Source organism: Erithacus rubecula, assembly GCF_903797595.1.
Source record: "Erithacus rubecula genome assembly, chromosome: 8".
NCBI classification, from domain to species: Eukaryota; Metazoa; Chordata; class Aves; order Passeriformes; family Muscicapidae; genus Erithacus; species Erithacus rubecula.
In genome coordinates this window covers 26,035,686-26,055,654 of record NC_136659.1, presented here as the reverse complement: position 1 = coordinate 26,055,654, position 19,969 = coordinate 26,035,686, and the positions used below count along the sequence as shown (strand labels likewise).

The 19,969-nt window shown below is 45.8% G+C and overlaps 1 protein-coding gene across 1 annotated transcript in view; it reads left to right on the top strand.

The window, feature by feature from the left end:
- Positions 1-14,314: 14,314 nt before the first annotated feature.
- The window catches only part of TFCP2L1 (transcription factor CP2 like 1), a 29,852-nt gene continuing 24,197 nt past the window's right edge, over positions 14,315-19,969 (top strand). The window contains exons 1-2 of the mRNA XM_079310515.1: positions 14,315-14,561; positions 18,686-18,837. Of these exons, the coding sequence (XP_079166641.1) occupies positions 14,500-14,561; positions 18,686-18,837 (214 nt within the window). The 5' untranslated portion in view covers positions 14,315-14,499. The remainder of the gene's footprint in view (positions 14,562-18,685; positions 18,838-19,969) is intronic.

Here is a 19,969-nt window from a genome sequence, read left to right as displayed (position 1 = left end):
AAAACATAACAGTGAGAGTAATAAAGTTAACTCATTTCCAGGCACAGTTCTGCAAAGGTATGATGTGATCAAGCATGTGAAGGAACAGAATCCTTCTGTTGTTCTGACCTGTTGCATGTCAGTCCACTTAAACCTGAAAACTCAGCTTGGACAAGACTCTCTGTTGATGGACAAGGAACAGACTGGAGGAGAATTGCCCAAAAAGTGGAGCAGTTCATTGCATCTCCTCCTGAGCAGTGTCCACACTGGGTCAGGTGCATGTCCCAGAAGCCCACCTAGGGCTTCATTGCTGCCAACAGACATTTTCCAAGGCTGCTGACTCACTGAAATGCAAATATTCTCCCAAAAAAATGCTGAGTTTGATAAAACTGCTAAGGGATCCTGCTGTCTTCCCTGACAGCTTGGCTCTGTGCCCTGCATTTGGAGTAGCTGCTGGGAGGGAGGTTAGTCTTGGCAGCCAGAGAAATGTGATGCTCAGGGCTCCCAGGGTGATGGCTCTGCTGAGGCTCTGGACAGGCTGTCCCAAGCTGGGGCACCCTGGTGGCATCTTCAGCCTCATGTCCCCCACCACTCTGCCTTGCAGCTGCCCCTGAAGCTTCTTGGGCCATGGGGTGTCCTCCATGGAACACATCTGGTTTCAGACCCCAAACTACCCTTCTGTTCCTCACACATTTTTCACCCTACCTGCACCCCAGCACCTATTGCCCTGGGAGGATGGAGAACACCCATCCAGAGTGACCGTGGTAGTAATTTAGTCCCTGTCTGACAAAAGATCAGCTCTTCTGGCTGACAGTAAGAAATAAATGGAGATGGGTATTTGCCTTGTAGAGCCAACCCAGGTAAGCAGAAAGCTCCAGTAGCTTTTGCATTCCATTGATGATGGAGAAGCACCTCCAGTCTGACCCAGTTTGGCTCCTGGCAGCATCAGCCTGAGCTGTGCTCATTTGAGCACCCACAGGGGTGGGGTTGAAGGTTTGGCCACCCTCTTCCTCGCTCAGCTGTGTCCTCTTAACACTCTCATGGGTGTTCCCCATGAAGCCCAGCTCCTTTTGCTGTTCACCATTCCCACCACTTCTTGTTGCAGCTCCCTGGTTTATACCTGGCTGCAGATGCTCCCTGCTAAAGGACCATGGTGGGATCTGTCTCTGAAAGTTTAATGCAGCTTTTAAGAAGTCCCTGGAGGTTTTCTTTTCCAATGAGCTTCTTCATCACACTGGTAAGCCAAAACTGCTCCTGTCAGATGGGGGCTGAGAGCCAGGAGATGATATCCTTACCCTCTGCTGCTGAGAGGAGCCTGTGCCCTATCCTCAGCTACTCCTGGGTGGTCAGCAAGAGGTGACAGGCCCAGGGTTTCTCTGGGACAAACCCTTGCAGTGGCAGGTGGAGGCAGGACAGCTCTTTTCGTTCTGAGCTAGAAGCTGAAAACCACCCTGCTCCAAAATAATGCTTGGAGGGACTTGGTGTGCTGCAAAAGGAACCTTGAAAGGGATCTCAACTTAATCTGTGATACCTCTGCAACCAGAGCAGAGGGCCTTGGCTCTCCAGGAAGTCTCCAGGAGTCAGGGTCACTGTGGGGAAGGGATGTAAGCTTCCCTGCAAGAGGCTTCAAAAAACCAAATCCCTGGAGTTGCCCATCTCCTGCCATGGAGCATGGGAGCCAGAGCCACTCGCATCCCTCTGGGACACATCTGCAGGATGTGGCAATGTCCTCCCAGCAGCATTTTTCTTGCAGTCATTACAGCATGTGTATTCTCACTCTGTTTTGGGCAAGCACTAAACATTAACTTAGACTTGTACTTAATAACTTGGTGGTGTGTTTGGAAGTCAGTGCAGAGGGGACACCCTCAACCCCTTTCCTGGCCTTGCCAAAGGTTTAGGGTTGCCAAAGCAAGAGAGTGCACACCTATGCTTGGCTGACAGCATAGGCAGGTATCCACCAAAAATCTTTGATTTCAATGACTATCATAACTAGGATTACTGATTTGAAGGCAGAGTGAATAACCTTCTCAGCAGAAATCAAAGCCCCGGAGGGGACCGGTATGTACAGGAATGGCATTAACAACTAATCCCCTCTAATCCAAGATGACATCCTTATCACATGAGGGCATAAAATGTAATTAGACTTATATAGGGCTATCTCCAGAGCACTAAGCAAATATTAACTAATCCATCTTCCCAGTGCTCCTGTGGTGACAGCCCAGTTGCCCTGGATGTGCAGGTGGGGACCAGAAGCATGGGATGGTGCACTAACAGGATCCCTTTCAGGAGAGGGCTTTGCAAACTGTGCATCCAGAAAAAAAAATTAGCAAAGCAATTTACATCACTAGGAGATATTTTGGTTAGGGCACATCTTCCTTCAAGGCTCCTGTTATCAGGGGGATGGTGAGTTTCTGCTTTTCTGCTGTTTCTCAGCATTTCCAGGATCCCTCCACAGCTATTACATATCTGCAGGGAGTTAAAACACCTGTTCAGTCATCGCCTTCCTCTGTTGTTGAAACATATTTAATTTTTATCCAACCATGCCTTCAGCTCTGTCTGTGTCAGGGTTTGTTTTCTAGCCTTAAGTCCCAGGCTCCTCCCATCACATGGATGCTGCAGAAAGCACCTTCCCAGGGAGCCTCCCCTCCCCTTGGCTCTCCGAGATGGGAAATGCAGCTGATGGTCCCTGCCTGTGTGGGGTGATGCCACTTCCCTTGGGACTAAAGCCAGCATGCAGGCTTTGCAACCTGAACTGAGCACTGCCACCCCTTGGTGCCAAGGCACCTGGCAGTGGGCAGGGAGCTCTGCCTCAGCCCTGCCTGCACAAGGCCTTTCAATGGGCTGCTTTTCCTTCAGAGCCTGATTCCCTTGGAGCAGCAGGACCATTTGCAGCAGCGGGGGATGTGATCCTCTTATCATTGTTAGTTAGCCTTGGGTGCCCTTGACAAAGAGCTGCTTGTGATGGAGGAAGACACTTAAAAACAGCCACCACGTTTCTCAAGGCCTTGGGATAAGATTGTATTTCTTGAGCTAGCAACACTCTCTGCTTTAAATGCAGTTGGATGCAATTGAGTGTGGAGTACAAATTCCTTGACCAGTCTCCAAAATCAAAGACACCCACAAAAAGGCCACTGGCATTTGAAGGACAGAGAATTAAATAGGCCCCTCTTTGGTGATGATGTTCCCATGACTTGAGGATGTCACCCTTGAAGCCCTGTCCCCAAACACACTTACCAGAGGGCCTGGGAAGAGCTGTGTAGTGCAGGGTGAGGAGAGACAGTCTGTGTCCTTCAGGTGCTCCCCAGCTCTGGGTCACCTCTCCCTTCTGAGAGCTGCTCCCACACCCTTCAGGAACAGTCAGTGAATGTTGTGTTTCACTTTCCCTTGGCTTGTTGGGACTGAATGAAACAAAACAGTGAAGGTTAGGACTCATGAGTCTGTTTGCTTCGTTAATAAGGTTCCAGAATTTCTGGAATAGAAAAGAAAATGCTGTATGCAGAAAATGTCAGCAAACTTTGTCAGGAGGGAAGGAATGCCATCAAGGCAGGAAGATGTTTAAGTGGTTCATGGAAAGTTGCTCAGACACCAGTCTCTTTGGAGTTGAGACCGTGGTATTCATACCTCACTAGGCTGAGAGCAGACTCCATCCCCAGTGCCCCTTGGCTTCTTCCCTCCCTGCTCCCCACACTGTGCTGGCACAGCCCACAGTCTACACTGGGACTCAGATCCAGGGACTGATCCATCTGAGAAGCAAACTGAAGACGAGAAAAAGGAATTTTTTCCTCTCTTGAAGAAAGAACAATTCCCAGAGGGAGATGTTTGCCTCCTGGCACTGCTGGTACAGGTGAGAGGAGAGGTACAGTGTGTCTTGCAGGCATGTGGAAGTGCAGGAGGAGGCAGTGCAGCTCTCAGAGCAGGGCTATGTCACCCCAGAACCCACTAGGGACACCTCATTTGCTGAGAAGTGGGTACCACAGCAGGTTTCTGCCTGCTGAGGAGCTGCTGCTAACTCAGTTTAGAGTGGCCAAAAATCCCTATGCTAAGAGGTTACCTTCCAACCATGATGCAGTTAAAACCCACAGATGTCCAAACATTAGCATGCTCCAGAGTAGGGAGCAATCTTTGCCCTTTTAGAAAGCTCACCTGACACTTTTCAGGCTTTATAGTGCTGCCAGTAAACTGCTGGAACATGCATGCCTTGGCCAATGTGTCCTCTAAAAGCCATTGAAAATGTTCCCTTTCCTTGCCTGAGGGCCCCTGGCTCCAAAGTGGAAGGGTTTCCTCCCTCTGCTTCTGGAGCTCAGGCTGCCCAGATTAAATCATGTATTGAAAAATTCCATAGCAGCTTCCGACCTCAATGAATAGCATATTCAAGGCCACTGGAAGGCTCTTGCATTTGTGTAGTTCAATGTTTTTCAACCATTATATTTATTTCCAGTAGAGATGGGAATCCCCCAAAAGTCACATCTATAGCCAGCTGGCCTGTGAAGTGCCATCACTTCCCACTGGAGAGGAAATGCCACCAGGAGGAACCTGGGCCCTTGCAGGGTCTCTGGTCACTGGCTGAAACCTGCTGCAGCATGACCCCCTCATCCAGGAGGAGCCATGGGATTGCATCTGCAGTTTATGGCATCTAAACCCCCACAGGTGAGGGGCTGCAGAGGAAAACTCCTCTGGTGACATTTATCCATGCCCAGCTGTGTTGGGCTGGACCTGGCAGAGGACACTGTCCTTGTTTGGTGGATCCAGCAAACAAGGGATGACCTACAGCAAGGGACAGCCCATGGGTGAAGCAAAGCTTCAGCCCATCACAGGGGGACTGCAGGAGAAGAAGTTACCTTTATTAAAAGCACATTTCTTTTCACTGAAAGGTCATAGTTTGATTGTTCCCAACTCCCTGCTGCTGAGCTGGAATAACACCTGGTGTGTCACCCACAGCCTCCACCAAGAGACATCTCCCCATACCATTGTGTTACTCATTGTTTGATTCCTAGATCTGGGCAGTTAGAAAGCTGCTCAAAGAGGCCACCCCTCTCCTTTTGTAAATATTATCACAATGTGGCTTTCTTTTCTGGCATTCCCCATGGATTCCAGGTCATGCTGTACACTGGCACCAATGGTTTGGACCATTGGCCCGTGCAGTTTATACTTGGATTGCAGGATTTAAACTTTGTAAGTTTACTCACTGCTAAGGGTAGAACTGTCCAAACAAGAAACCTGCAGGAAGAAGAACTCCAGAATAATTTATTTTATGCTTTGAAGGAAAAAAAGCACAGGAGGCAGGTATAATGATAAGATCAAAATGCCAGCCACTTCAAATAAATGGAAACTATTGAAAAGCAGTTATGATGATTAGATATAAATCTGACTGCTTGACACTACTAAGTAGATGGGTTTGTTCTATTTATTTATCATAAAAACAGCAGTGCTGTCTCACCATCAATAATCTCCATGACTGCTACTGCTCACACTGCTGGATGCACAGCTTCCCCTTCAGTGTTACCACCTCACTTCTGTTTGTGTCAAGAAAAGACCCTTCCCAAGAGATGTTTATAAATTATGACCAAGTTTTTTAACCTTGTTTTGATAAATGAAAGCAGATATTTGGCAGGATTCATCTGATTCATCTTCAGTGTTTACAGCAATGGGATCTCACTGGCACAATCCAGCAAATTCATGATGCTGTGCACTCTATACTAAACAAATATTTATAAACAAATATTTATATTAAGTCAAATATGGAAGACAGAGCTACAGGTTGGTAGTAACTTTTTCTCATCCTGGTTCTAGAGAGGGGAACGAAGATGGTTTGTGTGTTAGACTTTTAATCTCAGTTAATTGATTGCCAATTCATCTGAGGCAGTTAATGATTTGGAGAAGCTGATGGGATGTCTGTCTCGGGACATAATTATTTCTGTCATTCCTTTCTCAAGCTGAAACTAAATGCTGGTTAATTGGCACTGATTGATTAAAGTAGAACAATAGAAAAAACCTCCTCTGAAAGTCTGTGCTTGTCTTTGCTATGAGATAGGGAGTGCTTCTAGCCTGAGACAAAATCCTACTGAGTACAGCAGTTTCTGTTTGGTACAGTGAGCTTCAATTGCATCCTTGGTACCTGCTGTCTCTTCAACTCAGCTGCTGTTAGACAGTCAGACCTAGAGGAGGCAAGAAATGAGTCATTTTTGCCACGCTGTAGCCAGCAGTACTGAATACTGTGCATCTGAACTGCTGCTGACCTCCCCCAGCTACATCATGGGAAAAGCTAAAGTAATGACCCCCAGGAGGGCTGTGCAGTGAGGTTAGTCACTGCACTATGAAAACAAACCTACAAGCCTCCTTTGGCAAGTGAAGATGTAGCAGTTCTGTGATTTGGTGACTGGGATTGTCTTATTTGAGGGTATCCATTGTTGTTTGTGCCCTCAGATGCTATCCCATTCCTTTCTGGGAAGTCTTTATCCACAGCACAAGGATACCTCAGTGGGCAGATGATTGGTGTATGAAAGAGACCTGAAATTGGTGATTTGTCTTAAAAATTTAGGAAACAACAGTATCTTAAACCACTGGCCTGGGTTGTGTGGGAGGTGCTGAAGTTGTCATATTTCCATTGGTTTCACTCAGGTTATTGTGAAGTCATGTCAATGTGCCCACTGTTATGTGGAAAATAGGTCAGATATTAGGATATCAGGAAAAGGTTCTTCCCCCAGGGGGACTGGACACTGGAACAGGCTTCCTGGGGAAGTGGTCACCACACTGAGCCTGACAGAGCTCAAGAAGTGTTTGGACAATGTCCTCAGGCACATGGTGTGATTTTTGGGGTGTCCTCTGCAGGAACAGGAGCTGGACTCATTGATCCTTGTGCGTCCCTTCCAACTCAGGATATTCGGTGTTTTTGTGATTCTTCTTCCACTTGCACATTTTTGACATTCCTACAACTCCACTACTTTTTGTCAAACAATTCTTAAGTTTATCCCTGGATGCATAAGAAGAAAGTGAAATCACAGACTCCAGTACTTCATGTCCCACCTAGAAAGAGATGGCTTCTCCCTGGCCCTACTGTATGGCTGCTAAGGAGAGCTAGACTGGGACTCATCACCCTGGGGTTTATTCACACATCCATCACTGCCTTGGTGATGTCAGTTTGCCCTTAAGTTTGCTGCAATGTGAGATGACTTGCTCGTTACCTAATGGTGATGGGATATTTGCACATGTCAGGTGCACCCACACTCTGTGCCATCATAGCAAATTAATACAAATATATTAACTCATCAATACAAATGTGTTAACCTGTCCCACAGGACTTGCAGAGACAAGAGATGACATCTTGCAGAAGCAGAAAATCTGGGATACCCTGGGGGAGAAAGGAATATTGAGGAGATAAATGCATTTGTAACTAGCAGTAGAGGTCACTTTCCACTCACCTCACCTTACCTTACTTTGCAGGGAGCTCGGGAGGCTTCATTATGTGACTAGGGAATTGCTGTGCAAACACAATAAAAAAGAGCCTAAGAATTTGTTTATAAAAATTAAGGGAATAACATGTTATTAGAATAATTGTAAAAATTACTGTCATTGCAAAATTGCTTTTATGTACAAATATTCCAGTTGGGAATAATTACAGTCAGACTACACGTAGCTAATAAAAGAAAACCACACTCCCTTTTCCAGTCTATCTTCTTTTTAGTTATGAATTTGTTGTGTGAATCATCTAACTAGAGCATTTCTATAAGAAAAACCTCATTTGATGGAAGATTTACTTTGAAGCAAAGAACATATGCTATTATAATGATGATAATGGCCAGTGTTTTCTTGTATTTTGAGTTTTTAAACATTATTTGTGAAGGACTATGATCTTGTAGCTGTAAGTTGTGATTCTGCTGAGGTACTAAGCATTCTCTGAGGGACTATTGAAAGGTGTTTTGAGTACATGAAGGATCTTGAATTGTTTTCCCCTCAAGGAATTTAAAATGTCTCTGAAGTGTTTCAGGGGAAATGGAAGACTGTAACACATTTCATGCTTTATGCTGTCCTACAACAGATAAATGCCCTGGGGTGGAGCATTTGACTTCTTTCTACATGCTCAACTGTGTCTAATAATTATCCTGGAATTATTTCATGTCTGAAGAGTTTACATTGGAGAGGATGTGACTACTTGACACTGTTACTTTGCCAGCTCCAGATTATAATAAAGCCTTTCCTCTAGAGTTAAAAATAACCACTTTTCAGCTGCTTTTTTATAGAAGTCTCAGTGGGGCAGGACAGCACATGCTGTAGAGCAGCATGCAGACCTTTTACCATGAGTCTCTTCAGGCAGAGGGAAGCTGTGGGCATCCCATATGTGCTAGGGCATTACATGTGTGGTAAAGGCCAGGGCATTGCCCTGAGCAGAGGGGATTGTGGAGCATGTAAACTAAAACCCGGGTCAGGACCACTGTACCCCTTGCAGGATTTCATAGATTTGTTGAAATGTTGGTGGGAAGTGACCTCTGAATGTCTCTAATCTAAACTCCACCTCAAAACAGGGATGGAGCCTATACTGGATTGCATCAACCATGGCTCTGCTGCTGCTGTCTTGAACACCTCCAAGGATGGTGCCTGTTTGGTAGCCTGTTCCAGTCCTTTGGTGAAGAAGTTTTTGGTAATGCTCAGTCTAATCTCCAAGTGATAGCTTGTGAACATTATCTTGATCACTGCTGCTAATGAGAAGCATTTGACTTCATCACCTTTTCTAATGCCTTTGCATAGTGGGCTGCTGTTAGGACCTGACCTCACCATCCTCAGACCCAGCCAGCCTAGTGCCTTCAGGCTCTCCTCACAGGAGAAGTGCTCTGTGCCCTGAGTGTTTCAGCAGTTCACCTGCTGGATCCTGTCCAAATTCTCCACCTTGAGCAGGAGGCTCAAACAGGTACAGTTCCACCAGCACCAAGAAGGGGCAATAACTTTCCTTGAACTTATGCATTACCAGGAATGGTTTGTCTCATTTGTGGCAGGGGGAACTGTTGTTTTGTACTTAATCTTTCAAGATCACAGTCGAGTCCTCCTCAGCAGGGCTGTTCTGCTGTCAGTTGGTTCCCAGCCTGAACTGATGCATGGGGTTATTCCAGCTTGGTGCAATGCTTTGCGTGGCTCTGCAAAACTCAGCAAGGTTTCTCGTGGCCTCAAGTTTCCCAAAGTCCCACTGATCAAAGCACTGGTGCTCAGTATGCCAACCACCCCACCCAGTTTGGTGGTGCCTGCAAAACTCCAGAGGGAGTCTTCTGCCTCTTGTTCAGGCATTCAGGACACCCTTTCCATGAGCAGAGAGGACACAGCCTTGGTCTGTGGGATCTATGGACTAGACATCTTCTGGCACCTCTTCTGCTTTCCCACACCCACCCTTGGCAAAGCTGGCTGAAGCAGTCAGTTCCTGCTGCAGCCTGGCTCCTGGCCTCTCCCCCCTGCAAGTGCTGACACCAGTGTTTGGGGCAGGGTGGCAGACCAGGCTGGTGGGCGGATGTGGGATGTGCTCAGCCATCACAGATATTTTTGGCCCAGCTACAATTTTTCAGCTATGAAGCAAAGCTTCCAGCAGCAGAGCTGTGAGCAGAGCTGGGCTGTTGGCAGCTCTCCTGCCACTGCTCCCCACAAGGCACCAGGCAGTGATGGTCCCCCTGCCCTGCCACCCTGGTGTGAGGGTGGGATGTATTCATGCTGCTCCAGGACAGGACACAGCACAGACAGTGACCTTGGGCAGAGGGACTGTGACTAACCCCCACTCATGTTCTGGGCACAGCTGTTTGCAGAGTCAGTGTCTGCTGCTGGCCAAAAAGTACATGATTATTTTTTTCTGCTGTTGTTCTTTCCATTTTTTTTAATTTAATTTTTTTTTTAAAGTCGTGTGTTGCTTTCCTACTCATGCTGTTAGCTCCAGAGGTTTCTCTTGCAGCAATGTAAACACAGCTACTGTGTGTCCCGACGATTGCAGCCTGAAGTTCACAATGAGACAGCCAATGCCAATAGATGTATAATGAGCATTTAAAAAGCACTTATTTTGTCATCCAACCATCCATCTTCCTCATTGTGTAAATATTTTTTTTTTGTTTCCACAACAAAATGACTTTAAAAGAAATGTTCACCAGGAAGAAAGAAAATTTTGATTCTGTTGATAAAATCAGGACAGTCAAAATGATTAATATGACATTGGGGAGAGCTTGCAAATGAGGCTTAATTTCTGTGGCAAAAAGACCTCGTGGATACATCAGTGCTATGTTGTGCCTGGAAATTTAGTGGCAGCTGGAAATTTGATGGTGACCTCTGATAAGTAAGAAAATGGTGAGGGTTCTAATGAATGACTTGAATAAGAAAATAAGCCAGTCTGTGTGGTATTCTTCCTGATATTTGTTTTGCTATTAAGCTCAGTTAATGTGGTTCTCATTGTGTCAGGATGACTGTGTTGACAGCACATCACGACATGTGAGCATCGGGGCAGTTGGACTGTCAGGGAAGGGGATGCATTGCTGCACACTCACGAGGCAGAGCAGGGAGGTGACTCCAATGAGATGGAATTTGGAAACCTCTGGCAGGAGACGTCAGAGCAGAGATTGTAAAGATAGAGAGTCCTAGCAAGCTTCTTTGCTCTCCTCTGTCAGACTAGCCACAGGACCTAAATGAATTACTTTCTGTTCAACTTTTTTGGTGAAAAAAAAAATTAGTCTGTAATTATATCTAGAAAATGGGGTTGACTGGAGGTGGCTTTAACCACAAAGTTTGGGAAAGTTACACTCATGGTTGATTACATTCCCTGCAATCTGTTCTCAGCCTCGCTTTATTAACTTGCTGTGTTTATTCTGTGGCTCTTGTATCTTTGTTGTGAGGTTCAGGAACATTTTTTATGAAATGTTGATTTTCCATGTGAGTATTTATAGGCTCTGTTTGAGTCACCTGTTAATCTTCCTCTTGTAAAACCAAAATAAGTTCTGTGTTTCTGTCAGTATAATGCACACTTTCAAGACCTTGTCCATTCTCAGTTTTTCCAGTTCAGTGTCCTCCTTCTTGGCTGTAGCACCATGACTACATTCATACTCCTGCTGGTAGCCACTGCCCAGAACTTCTGTTCAGTAGAATGCAATGGGAACCCATCTAGGCTGGTTTCTATCTGAAAAGTGGACCAGCATGGAATACATGAGGAGACCTTGAGAGTCAGTGGGCTACCTGTGAAAGCCACTACTTGCCACTGGAAGCAGTCCCAAACCCTGTCAAAGGCAAAGCAATTTTTTTTAAATTTAGAGCATTAAGGGCTGTGTAAAAGCTGTTCCTTTCTTCATTCATAATACTACAGTTGATTAAGACCTCAGGCTTCCCATCCTTTCTAGTTTCTGGTGCCTACAGTGTTTTCCAGGGAAAGTTGAACAAATTTAGCCAGTCACAGCCCAGTTGCATTCTTGGTTATCTTGCTGAGCCTCCTTCAGTAACTCCCCCAAGGATCCCCAAGCCAAAGGCTGGAAACCTGCGAGCTAAAATACACAAAAAGGAAATGCAAAAGACACATGCTGACTACTTTTCCTAATGGCATATTCAGTGCTTGGGTGACCATCTCAGTAAGTCTCTGCAGCCCATTTCAGATCCCTGTAGTTCATCTAGATTCTATGGTCTGTGTATCAAGAGGGAGGTGAAGAAATCCCTGAATAACCCTAGCCAATGCCACAATGATCTAATGGCAGCTTTTGGAAGCTCTTCCATACAGTATAATGTTCACCCTCGACCCCTTAAGTTAATCTGGAGCTTTGTGAACGTTGCTAAACTGATACAGAGCATCCTGTTAGACTTCCCAGAAGCAAGAGATGTTTGTGATGGATGTCATAAAGGTATAGAGATGTTCTGTTTCTTTTCAATTTCATGCAGGTGAAGTGTTTCACTTCTTTTACAGATCTGTAGCTATCTCTACAGTGTTATAATGCTCACATCCCTTTAGCCCCTTGGCTAATGGGAACACTGTTCTTCCGGAGCAGAAAGGGAACTGACTATGTGACTGTATCTCAGTGACTTCACTGCAAATTCTACTACTTTGGTTCCAGGCACTGAAAAGCACCTTATCAAAACCTCTCGACTCCCCAGTGAAGCAGATGGAAAATATTTCCCACTCAGTGCTTAGCTAAAGGGATTGCAATGAACACTGAAGCAGCAGAATGAACTTTTGGACTAACTCACTGGCACACTACTTGGGTTTCCAGGTACAAATATCCACAGGAAAAGACACTTGTTTTTTAAATACCTTTTTTCAACACAAAAAGTATACCAAGGTGCCTTCATTGCATTACCTCAATTAGAAAAATCCATCAAACTAAATATTCAATCAATCCCTTTTAATAATATGATCAAAGTATTTTACCATGGCAAATTGAACAAGCATCTAAAATGAGAGATGAAAAGCAATCAGCAAAGAAAAATCAGCAAAGAAATTAATCTAGGACAAAGTAGGAGAGTAAACTGAGGTTTGGGTGAGAAAGCTGTGATGGAGAAGACTTCTTCACTGAGGGGTTGTGTTAAGAGCAGATGCTGGGAGCCCCAGAGGGGAGCAGAGGATGATTTGGCACATGAGATGTGCTGGGTTCTGAAGGCAGGAGAAAGTATTTGATGCTATGGTACAAACTTCTGCACTGGGGCAAGAGCACTTAGACCAGAAAATGGCTGAGATTTCTTTCAGGAGTGGTAGACAACAAATAAAGAACTAATTTTCTTCATCAGATTTGGCTTAGAAAGGAATGGGAAGGACAGGAATGTTCAGAAGACAGAGCTGCTGCCAGCGTCTCTGTAAAATCATTTAGTAGATTTCACCTTATTTTCTACATTCATTAACAGGCTAGAGAGGAAATCAATGGGATTATTTTAAAGCAATTTTCACTCCAACATATGTACTTTCTAGAAAGATAGTAAAGAACATGTATCACACCAGACTTAACAGGATCCTTTGTTTCACACAGTGTGGCAATTTACTTTTACATTGGACTTCATATTCCCCCAGTAGGTGCAGCAAACTACTTAAACTGTGGAAGGATATTTGCTATTTAGAGAAGTCCTTGGACAGCTCACTAAACTTTGCCTTGTTTCTCTGTCCAAGAGCTATATATAGTCTTTGCTTAATCAAGGTCTCTGATGTTGTGTGAGAAGAGCTAAATAATTTCAAGAGTATAAAAAAGATAACTCCAGCCATTTTGCTTTGCTAGAACCAGTGTTTGTCTAACTGTGTAGTAACCCAGGATACCATAAAGGAGCATTGATTTCTGCTATTTCTTAACTGAAATTAACATCCTAAAAACCTTTAGATTCATCTCTGTAAAGCTGCTTAGTTACTTTTCAGGCTACCTTGTTCTTTACCTCAAGATACAAAAAACCAATACCTATAGTTATATTGCATCTGACTCTATTGGGTTTGGCCCAACTAAGATCTATAAATGCTATGACATAGCAATATTCTATAATCATGGCAGGAGAATAGAAAATTCATCTGTCTGAAAAACCTCATCTGACAGTGACACCAGCAGTGAATACCCTGAGTAAAGTGCCTTTTTCCCAGCTGACCAGGAGCCTCATGCACAGGAAGCCCTGTTCTGAGAAACTGACTGAAAGGTGTTTAATGACTCAGAGTAGTTGAGGGTCTGTTTCCATTTCTGCTGGTGGAGAGACAATATGAAATGACCAAACAGGGAGCCCCTCTACCCTTCTGTTCTCCCTCCGAACTATCAGAGCAGACAGGGACTGGTGGGGCATGAAGGCGCCCTGAGAGCAGGAAAATGACAGCTATGGACAGCTCTGTGGGTGAGGATCAGGAATTTAAAATGGAAAAGAAACAGATTTCTCTGTACTGTACGGGGGAGTTGAGATAGGAAAGACAGGAGGGTTTCAAATGGGCTAGGGGTGAGTTTAGTCTGACACTGCTCTCTTCTTCATCCGCCTCCTCTGGAAAACTTTGCCTCTTGCCCTCTCACTTGGAAAATACCTCCTGACACAAAGGTCGCATTAACATGAGGCACAGGGCAGTGTAAGAGACAGCGCCGAGCTAAAGCCATCAGCTGTGGTTCACTTAAAGAAAACAGGGACCTCAGAGGAACCTGCGCAGGGCTTGCACACTGATGTCGAATGGAGCGGCTCGGTTTATAGCACAGCTCAGAGGGCAGCTCCACCACAGCCCGGCTCGCCCCGGGTTACCGTGCCCTCACCCCGGCCCCGGGCCCCTCACCCAGGCCCCTCACCCTCACCCTCAGGCCGCTCCCCGCCAGGCCCGTCCCTGGGGCCGGCGCTCCGCCCCGGGGCTGCGCGGCCCGTGCCCGCCGGGGGCCGGGGCTGGCGCTGGGGCGGGCCGGGGGAGGGTTCGCCCGGCTGCGGAGCCCCGGCCCGGCCAACCCGCGCCCGCCGGAGCTGAGCCATAAAAGCGCCGGGAGCCGGCGGGGCCGCGGCTCCAGCTGGCGGCAGCCGTGCCGGGCACCGTGGGGTGGGCAGCGCGGCCGCCGCTCCGCAGCGCAGGGACCGCCGCCCGCCGCCCCCAAGATGCTGTTTTGGCACACGCAGCCGGAGCACTACAACCAGCACTCGACCGGCAGCTACCTGCGGTGAGTCCCGGCCGGCAGCCCTGGCACGGGTGGATGTTGGGTCGGGTGCCCCCGTCCCGCCCGTCGGGTTTCCCGGCGGCGCTGCCGGTGCTCCGCCGCGCCGCTCCCTCTGTCTGACAGACCGTTCTCCTTTTATTTGCTTTCTCTTTTTCCTTCTTTACATATATTTTTTAGCGCCTGGTTAGAATACCTCTGTGCAGCGTTGCTGTATTGCTTGTGCCCGGTTCCCCTCCTCGGGCTGGGGTAGCTCCGGGGAGGAGGCGCGGAGCTCCTGCTGGCACTCCGGGAAGGCACCTCGTTTTCTGGGGATGGGATTTCTTTCTCTGCTTTTAGGGACGATGTGTGAAAAGCGCAGAATTTCACTTTCTGAACTTGCCTAAACCAGCTTTTTCCTGCCTCCGCACAGTTGCGTTTAATTAAATGTGCCTAATTTAAGTACAAGGGCTGCTAAACAATAGTCTATGACATGTGTAGCACAAACCCGTGTTTCCTCCCTCAAAACGATGTCAAAGCAGGCAACTTTGGGAGTTCCCTTTTTGCTGGGTGCTTGTGAATTATTTGCTTTCTGAAGATGTAAAGCTCAGCCGTCAGCTGGCGTCGATTACTGGAGTGGGATTTTGCTGAATTGTGGCAGTGGAGAGCCTGGCTGTGTCCCAAGAACCCTGACTTTCCAATGTACCCCCAAATAACCACTCTTGAGAGAACATTGAGTTTGTCTGGGGAAGCATTTCGAACGCAGATAATGCTTCCTTTTCAAGGAGACATGCTATCTTGACTATTCCTGGTACCTATCTGTGTACTTGCAAAGTAATTTTATTTTGGACTAAATAATAATCTCCCATTATCAAATGATACAATATTGGGAGATTCTTGCCTTCTGGCAGCTTTGCTGTTTCTTCGTACAACATTCTTCATCTCCTCCCTCTATGTCAATAGCTCAGTTTCACAACATGCATGTGGCAAAAGTCTTGTTCTCTCTTGCTTTACACTTGCAGTTCTGATTAATTTAGGACAGTAGAAATGGTACTAGCAAAGTAGCATCAGCACTGGTGCTTGTGTATATTCTCTGTTAGAGAGTGTTTACAGTTAGGCTGCTTGATTAACTCCATGGATTTGTAGCAGGGCTTCTACAAGATCATCGGGTCTGGGTCAGGCTTCACTCCACGATTTAAATTCTGTTTAATGGGCCAGAAAACGCATTAGCTTATTTTTGCTGGCTTGATGCTAGCTGGAGGATGAAGGATACCTGTTCTGTCAGGAAGGCTGCTGGTATGGAGGTGACCTGTTGGTGTTTCAGGAACAAACTTCAGCTTTAGTGAGTATCTCCCTCTGTGCACATGGTGGGTTTGATCTGGGATTAAAATCCCTACAAGCACTTTCATGGCAACAATGCCCTCAGGTGTTTCAGGCAAGGTAGGTTGAACAAAACCCTCATATTTTACGTAGATATGGCTAATTCTGGCCAATTTACTTTCCATGAGAACGTGTCAAGACATGCATTTCTTACAGGGGCATTTTTCTGCTGAGCAGTGCCTTTCTGAAGGCGTTCCATAGCCCCTTGTGTGACTGTACAAGAAACTGAAATAGCACAATATTTGAAGTTGCAGTAAGAAAAGTTTCTAAGTTATATTTTGTAGAGATCAAGAGCTTTCTCTGTATTTGAAACATTCGTGTATGTTCTGCTGTACTTCAGTGGTATTTGTAGCTGAAGCAAGATGATACTACAGAAAAGTTCTTGTAAATATTCATTCGTTTTTTGTGAAAACCCAGTATGGGTTTTACAATGTTCTGTCAGCTGACTGAACTCTAAAATAACTTTCCTCCCAGGTATGCAAGCTAAGTGTTACTTAAGGCCAGAACTGTAAATCTGTAGCATAAGGGCAAAAACTGGGAGAATTTTAAGAAGTTCAACTTTTTTTAAAATTTTTTTTCTATATTTAAGGATAGGAACTGTTGTAAAAGCCTGATTCTCCCCATACATGATTTGCAACTCAAGTGAAGAGTTGAATAAGTGTTGTGATGGCTTATATATTTAAAAATTATTTTGACCTCATTCTAAGTTCCAAACACTTATAATAAGGTCGAATGTTTAAGAGGGTCTTGACCCAAAGCAGTTATACCACAGCCCATTAGTTTAAATGCTCTAGAAATAAAAAATGTGATTGTGTGGCTCTATTTGAGCTTTAATATGGTGAAGCTTTTCAGAAACCAAGTCATGAACTCCTGCATGCTTGCAGAATTCAGCCATCAGACAGCTGTGCTGAGAGGTGCAAGGGTGCAAAGAACCTGATGTGAAAGATGGTATTTATATTTAGACTTCCCCTTGCCTGAATTTCTCAACTGTTTCAGGTCAGTATATGTACAAATCCCTCACCCCTAACTGTTAAACCCAGGCCAGATTTTGTGCACTGTTTCTGAAGAACTGCAGAAGTGTTTGGGCTCTGGAGTTTTTGACCTGTTCTCATCTATAAAGCCACAGGCATTCAGAGAGCATTGTGCAGATGAGGGGCTTAGGAGCAAATGCTGGCATCCTTAGGAGCAAATGTTGGCATCCAGGCTGGGTGAGATGACTCTGGAGCCGTATCAGATCCTGCATGTGTGTGGAGCAATGCTATCTATTTCAGAAATCTACTGCAGGCATTTCTGTCACTTCATTACTGTAGTAAATCATCACTAAGGGAAAAAAAAAAAAAAAACCCTCTGTGGCAGCAGTTAGGCAAGAGCTGTGATTATGTCAGTAATGCCAGGAAGCAAATGGGACTGGATGCCTTCGAGTGGCTGATAGTATTGAGGGCGTGGGGTTGGAAGAGAGCATGGAAACAGAGATGGGTGTTTCTTTTCTCTGCATCCGAGATGGCACAATTTGCTCTCTGGCATTGTTTTCCCATAAACAGGAGTACCTGTGTTTGAACCAGGCACTTGAGTAGTTTACTCTAAACTGCTGCTGTTTCACTGATGACCTGAGTAGCCTTCAAGGTTGTGAGTGCTATGAGTGGATCATTAACTGAACAGGCAAGGAAAAAATTCTTAATGCCCTTCCAGGGTGCATGCCTGGACATGCTGGTTGGTTTTTCTTAGAGCATTTTGTGTAGGGGATTGTCAAAGGAGCAGGACTGCAGCCTGTGTAAAGAGAATCTCGAGTCTTCACACATTTGGAAGAAGTAGAGGAGAAAAAGAATCACTCATTCTGAATTGTCACCATGTTCAGTATAATCCTCCTAATTCGGAAGGGTATTAGTGTTTTAAGTAGGTGGACACGATGATCAGCTGTGTTAGTGGCATAGGAAAGGCTAATGTGGTTCTTCAGTATCAGACAGGCTGAGATAAGGATGTTTATTCCTGACACCTCATTTTGTACTAATCAACTGATCATTTGTTGAGCTCTCAGCCTTGTTAATACCAGTTCTGCTTCGGGATTAGTGTGGCTTGGATCAGCCTGGGAATAAATCAGTAGGCAGGTCACTATCAACATTTTGTAGAGAAGTGGGACCCGGGGCTGTGTGCAGGTCCCAGTGAAGCTGCTGCAGGCACCTGTGTGTGCATTCATGAAGATTGCCCAGTGCTGACTTACGAGCTGTGTGGTTCCTTGGGACCAGGTTTATTAGAGTGCAGGGAGATGAATCAATTAATCCAGCTGTTCATGCCATCATTTACCTGAATATCTCCTTTGTACACCAGAACAGTGTTTGTTTCTCACCCGTGGCTGCTACTTGAAGACATTTTAGTAATCTGACATTAAGTTGTCAAAGTGTCCTTTCTTGCCTTTTTTTTTCTGAAAGGTTTTCATCTGAGAACTCTTAATCAAATATGTTCACAAGGATGAAGGATCTATTTTTTTCCTCATCAAGAAGACTACTTTAACCGACAAGTAAATCTGATTTATTTCTTATAAACTAATTCTCAGACATACTGTTTTGCCAGTGCTATGTTCTATTGTGTGCAGTGCTGACATCCTCGATGCAGAAGTTACATTAAACAGGCCAAATTCTTCCTCTTTTAGCCACTTTAACCCGGTGTTTCTCCAGAGACCACCCCTGTTATGTCAGATCATGAGAACCAAGTGCAGGTTGAGGGCAGGATAGTCCATAAACTCTTTGCAGCTGACTGTGTGACTTGCATTGCAGAGATGTCCTTGCGCTGCCGATCTTCAAGCAGGAAGAGCCGCAGCTGTCTCCTGAGAACGATGCCAAACTGCCCCCCTTCCAGTACGTCCTCTGCACAGCCACCTCCCCTGCTGTGAAACTGCACGAAGAAACTCTGACCTACCTCAACCAAGGTAGGGTCTGCAGTGCACTGCAGGAAGGAGAGGATATTTCCTGGGAACAGTTCATGCCATTTAATCCCATACTTTGCCTTACCGGGAGGGCAGTGGGATGGGAAAAGAGGGATAGGAGTGGGGAGGGGGTGGAGGAAAGGAGGAATATTTAATTTTCTGCATTTAGATACCAGATTATCAACTATTTTAAAATAATGAAGTCCACTGATTTAACTGTTGAGTTAAGGCAGTGTTATAGCATGCCCACTTCCCTGTGGCAAAGTACTGGCTTTATCTCAGACAGCTTAAGGTGCAGCCTCCTGCCTCCATCTCACAAGGCCAGACTGATAAAGCAGATGGGCCAGCTTGGACTGGGGAGGGCTCTTACCACTGCAAGTCCCCTGGCACTGCTGGAGGGCATAGCCAGGGAATGGTTTAGCAGGTATCCAAGGGCTGCTGTGAGGTCTGGGCAGAGTGACATCTCTCCACAGGCTGGCTGGTGTGCCTCTGCTCAGTGCCTAACTTGACAAGTTGCCAGGGTTCAGTGTAGCAAGGCCCTCTATAGCTGACCTCACAGACTAGTTCATACTCCTGGATAAACAAACACTTTGTTTCTCTGTGTTCTTTTTTTTTTCCCCCTTTGGCAGCATTTGTGCAGACACATCTGTAGTTGGTTTTTGGCTGTCACTTTGCAGCACCTCCTGTGCGTGGGTCTTGAGGGGATCAGACCTCTCCATGCAGAGATTATGTTTAAATATTTTCACTCAGTTTCTGCCAGGCTGTAAAAAAGGACCTAACAATAAGCTGAGGACTGTCTGCCCTCTTACTAAGATCTTCTCCTGCCTCAGGATACTTTCCCAGCTCCTTAAGCTTCATGCATTGAGTAGGGTGGTTGCTTGGGTGCCTCCATAAATAGGTTTCTCTTAATGCTAGTAGAAATCAGAGCCCTGACCTCCCTGGGACACTGACATCAGGTGCAGCTGGCTGCTGGATCTGTGTTGGTGGCTGCTGGATCTGTGTTGGTAGCTGCCAGACCCACAGAACCCCCACAGAAAGAGCAGTGAAGTACTGCAGGCTCTACCCAAGGAACCAGGTATTTCCTGTCACATAAGCTGGCACTGCTCTGTCTCTAAGGATCAAAAGATGCTTGAGA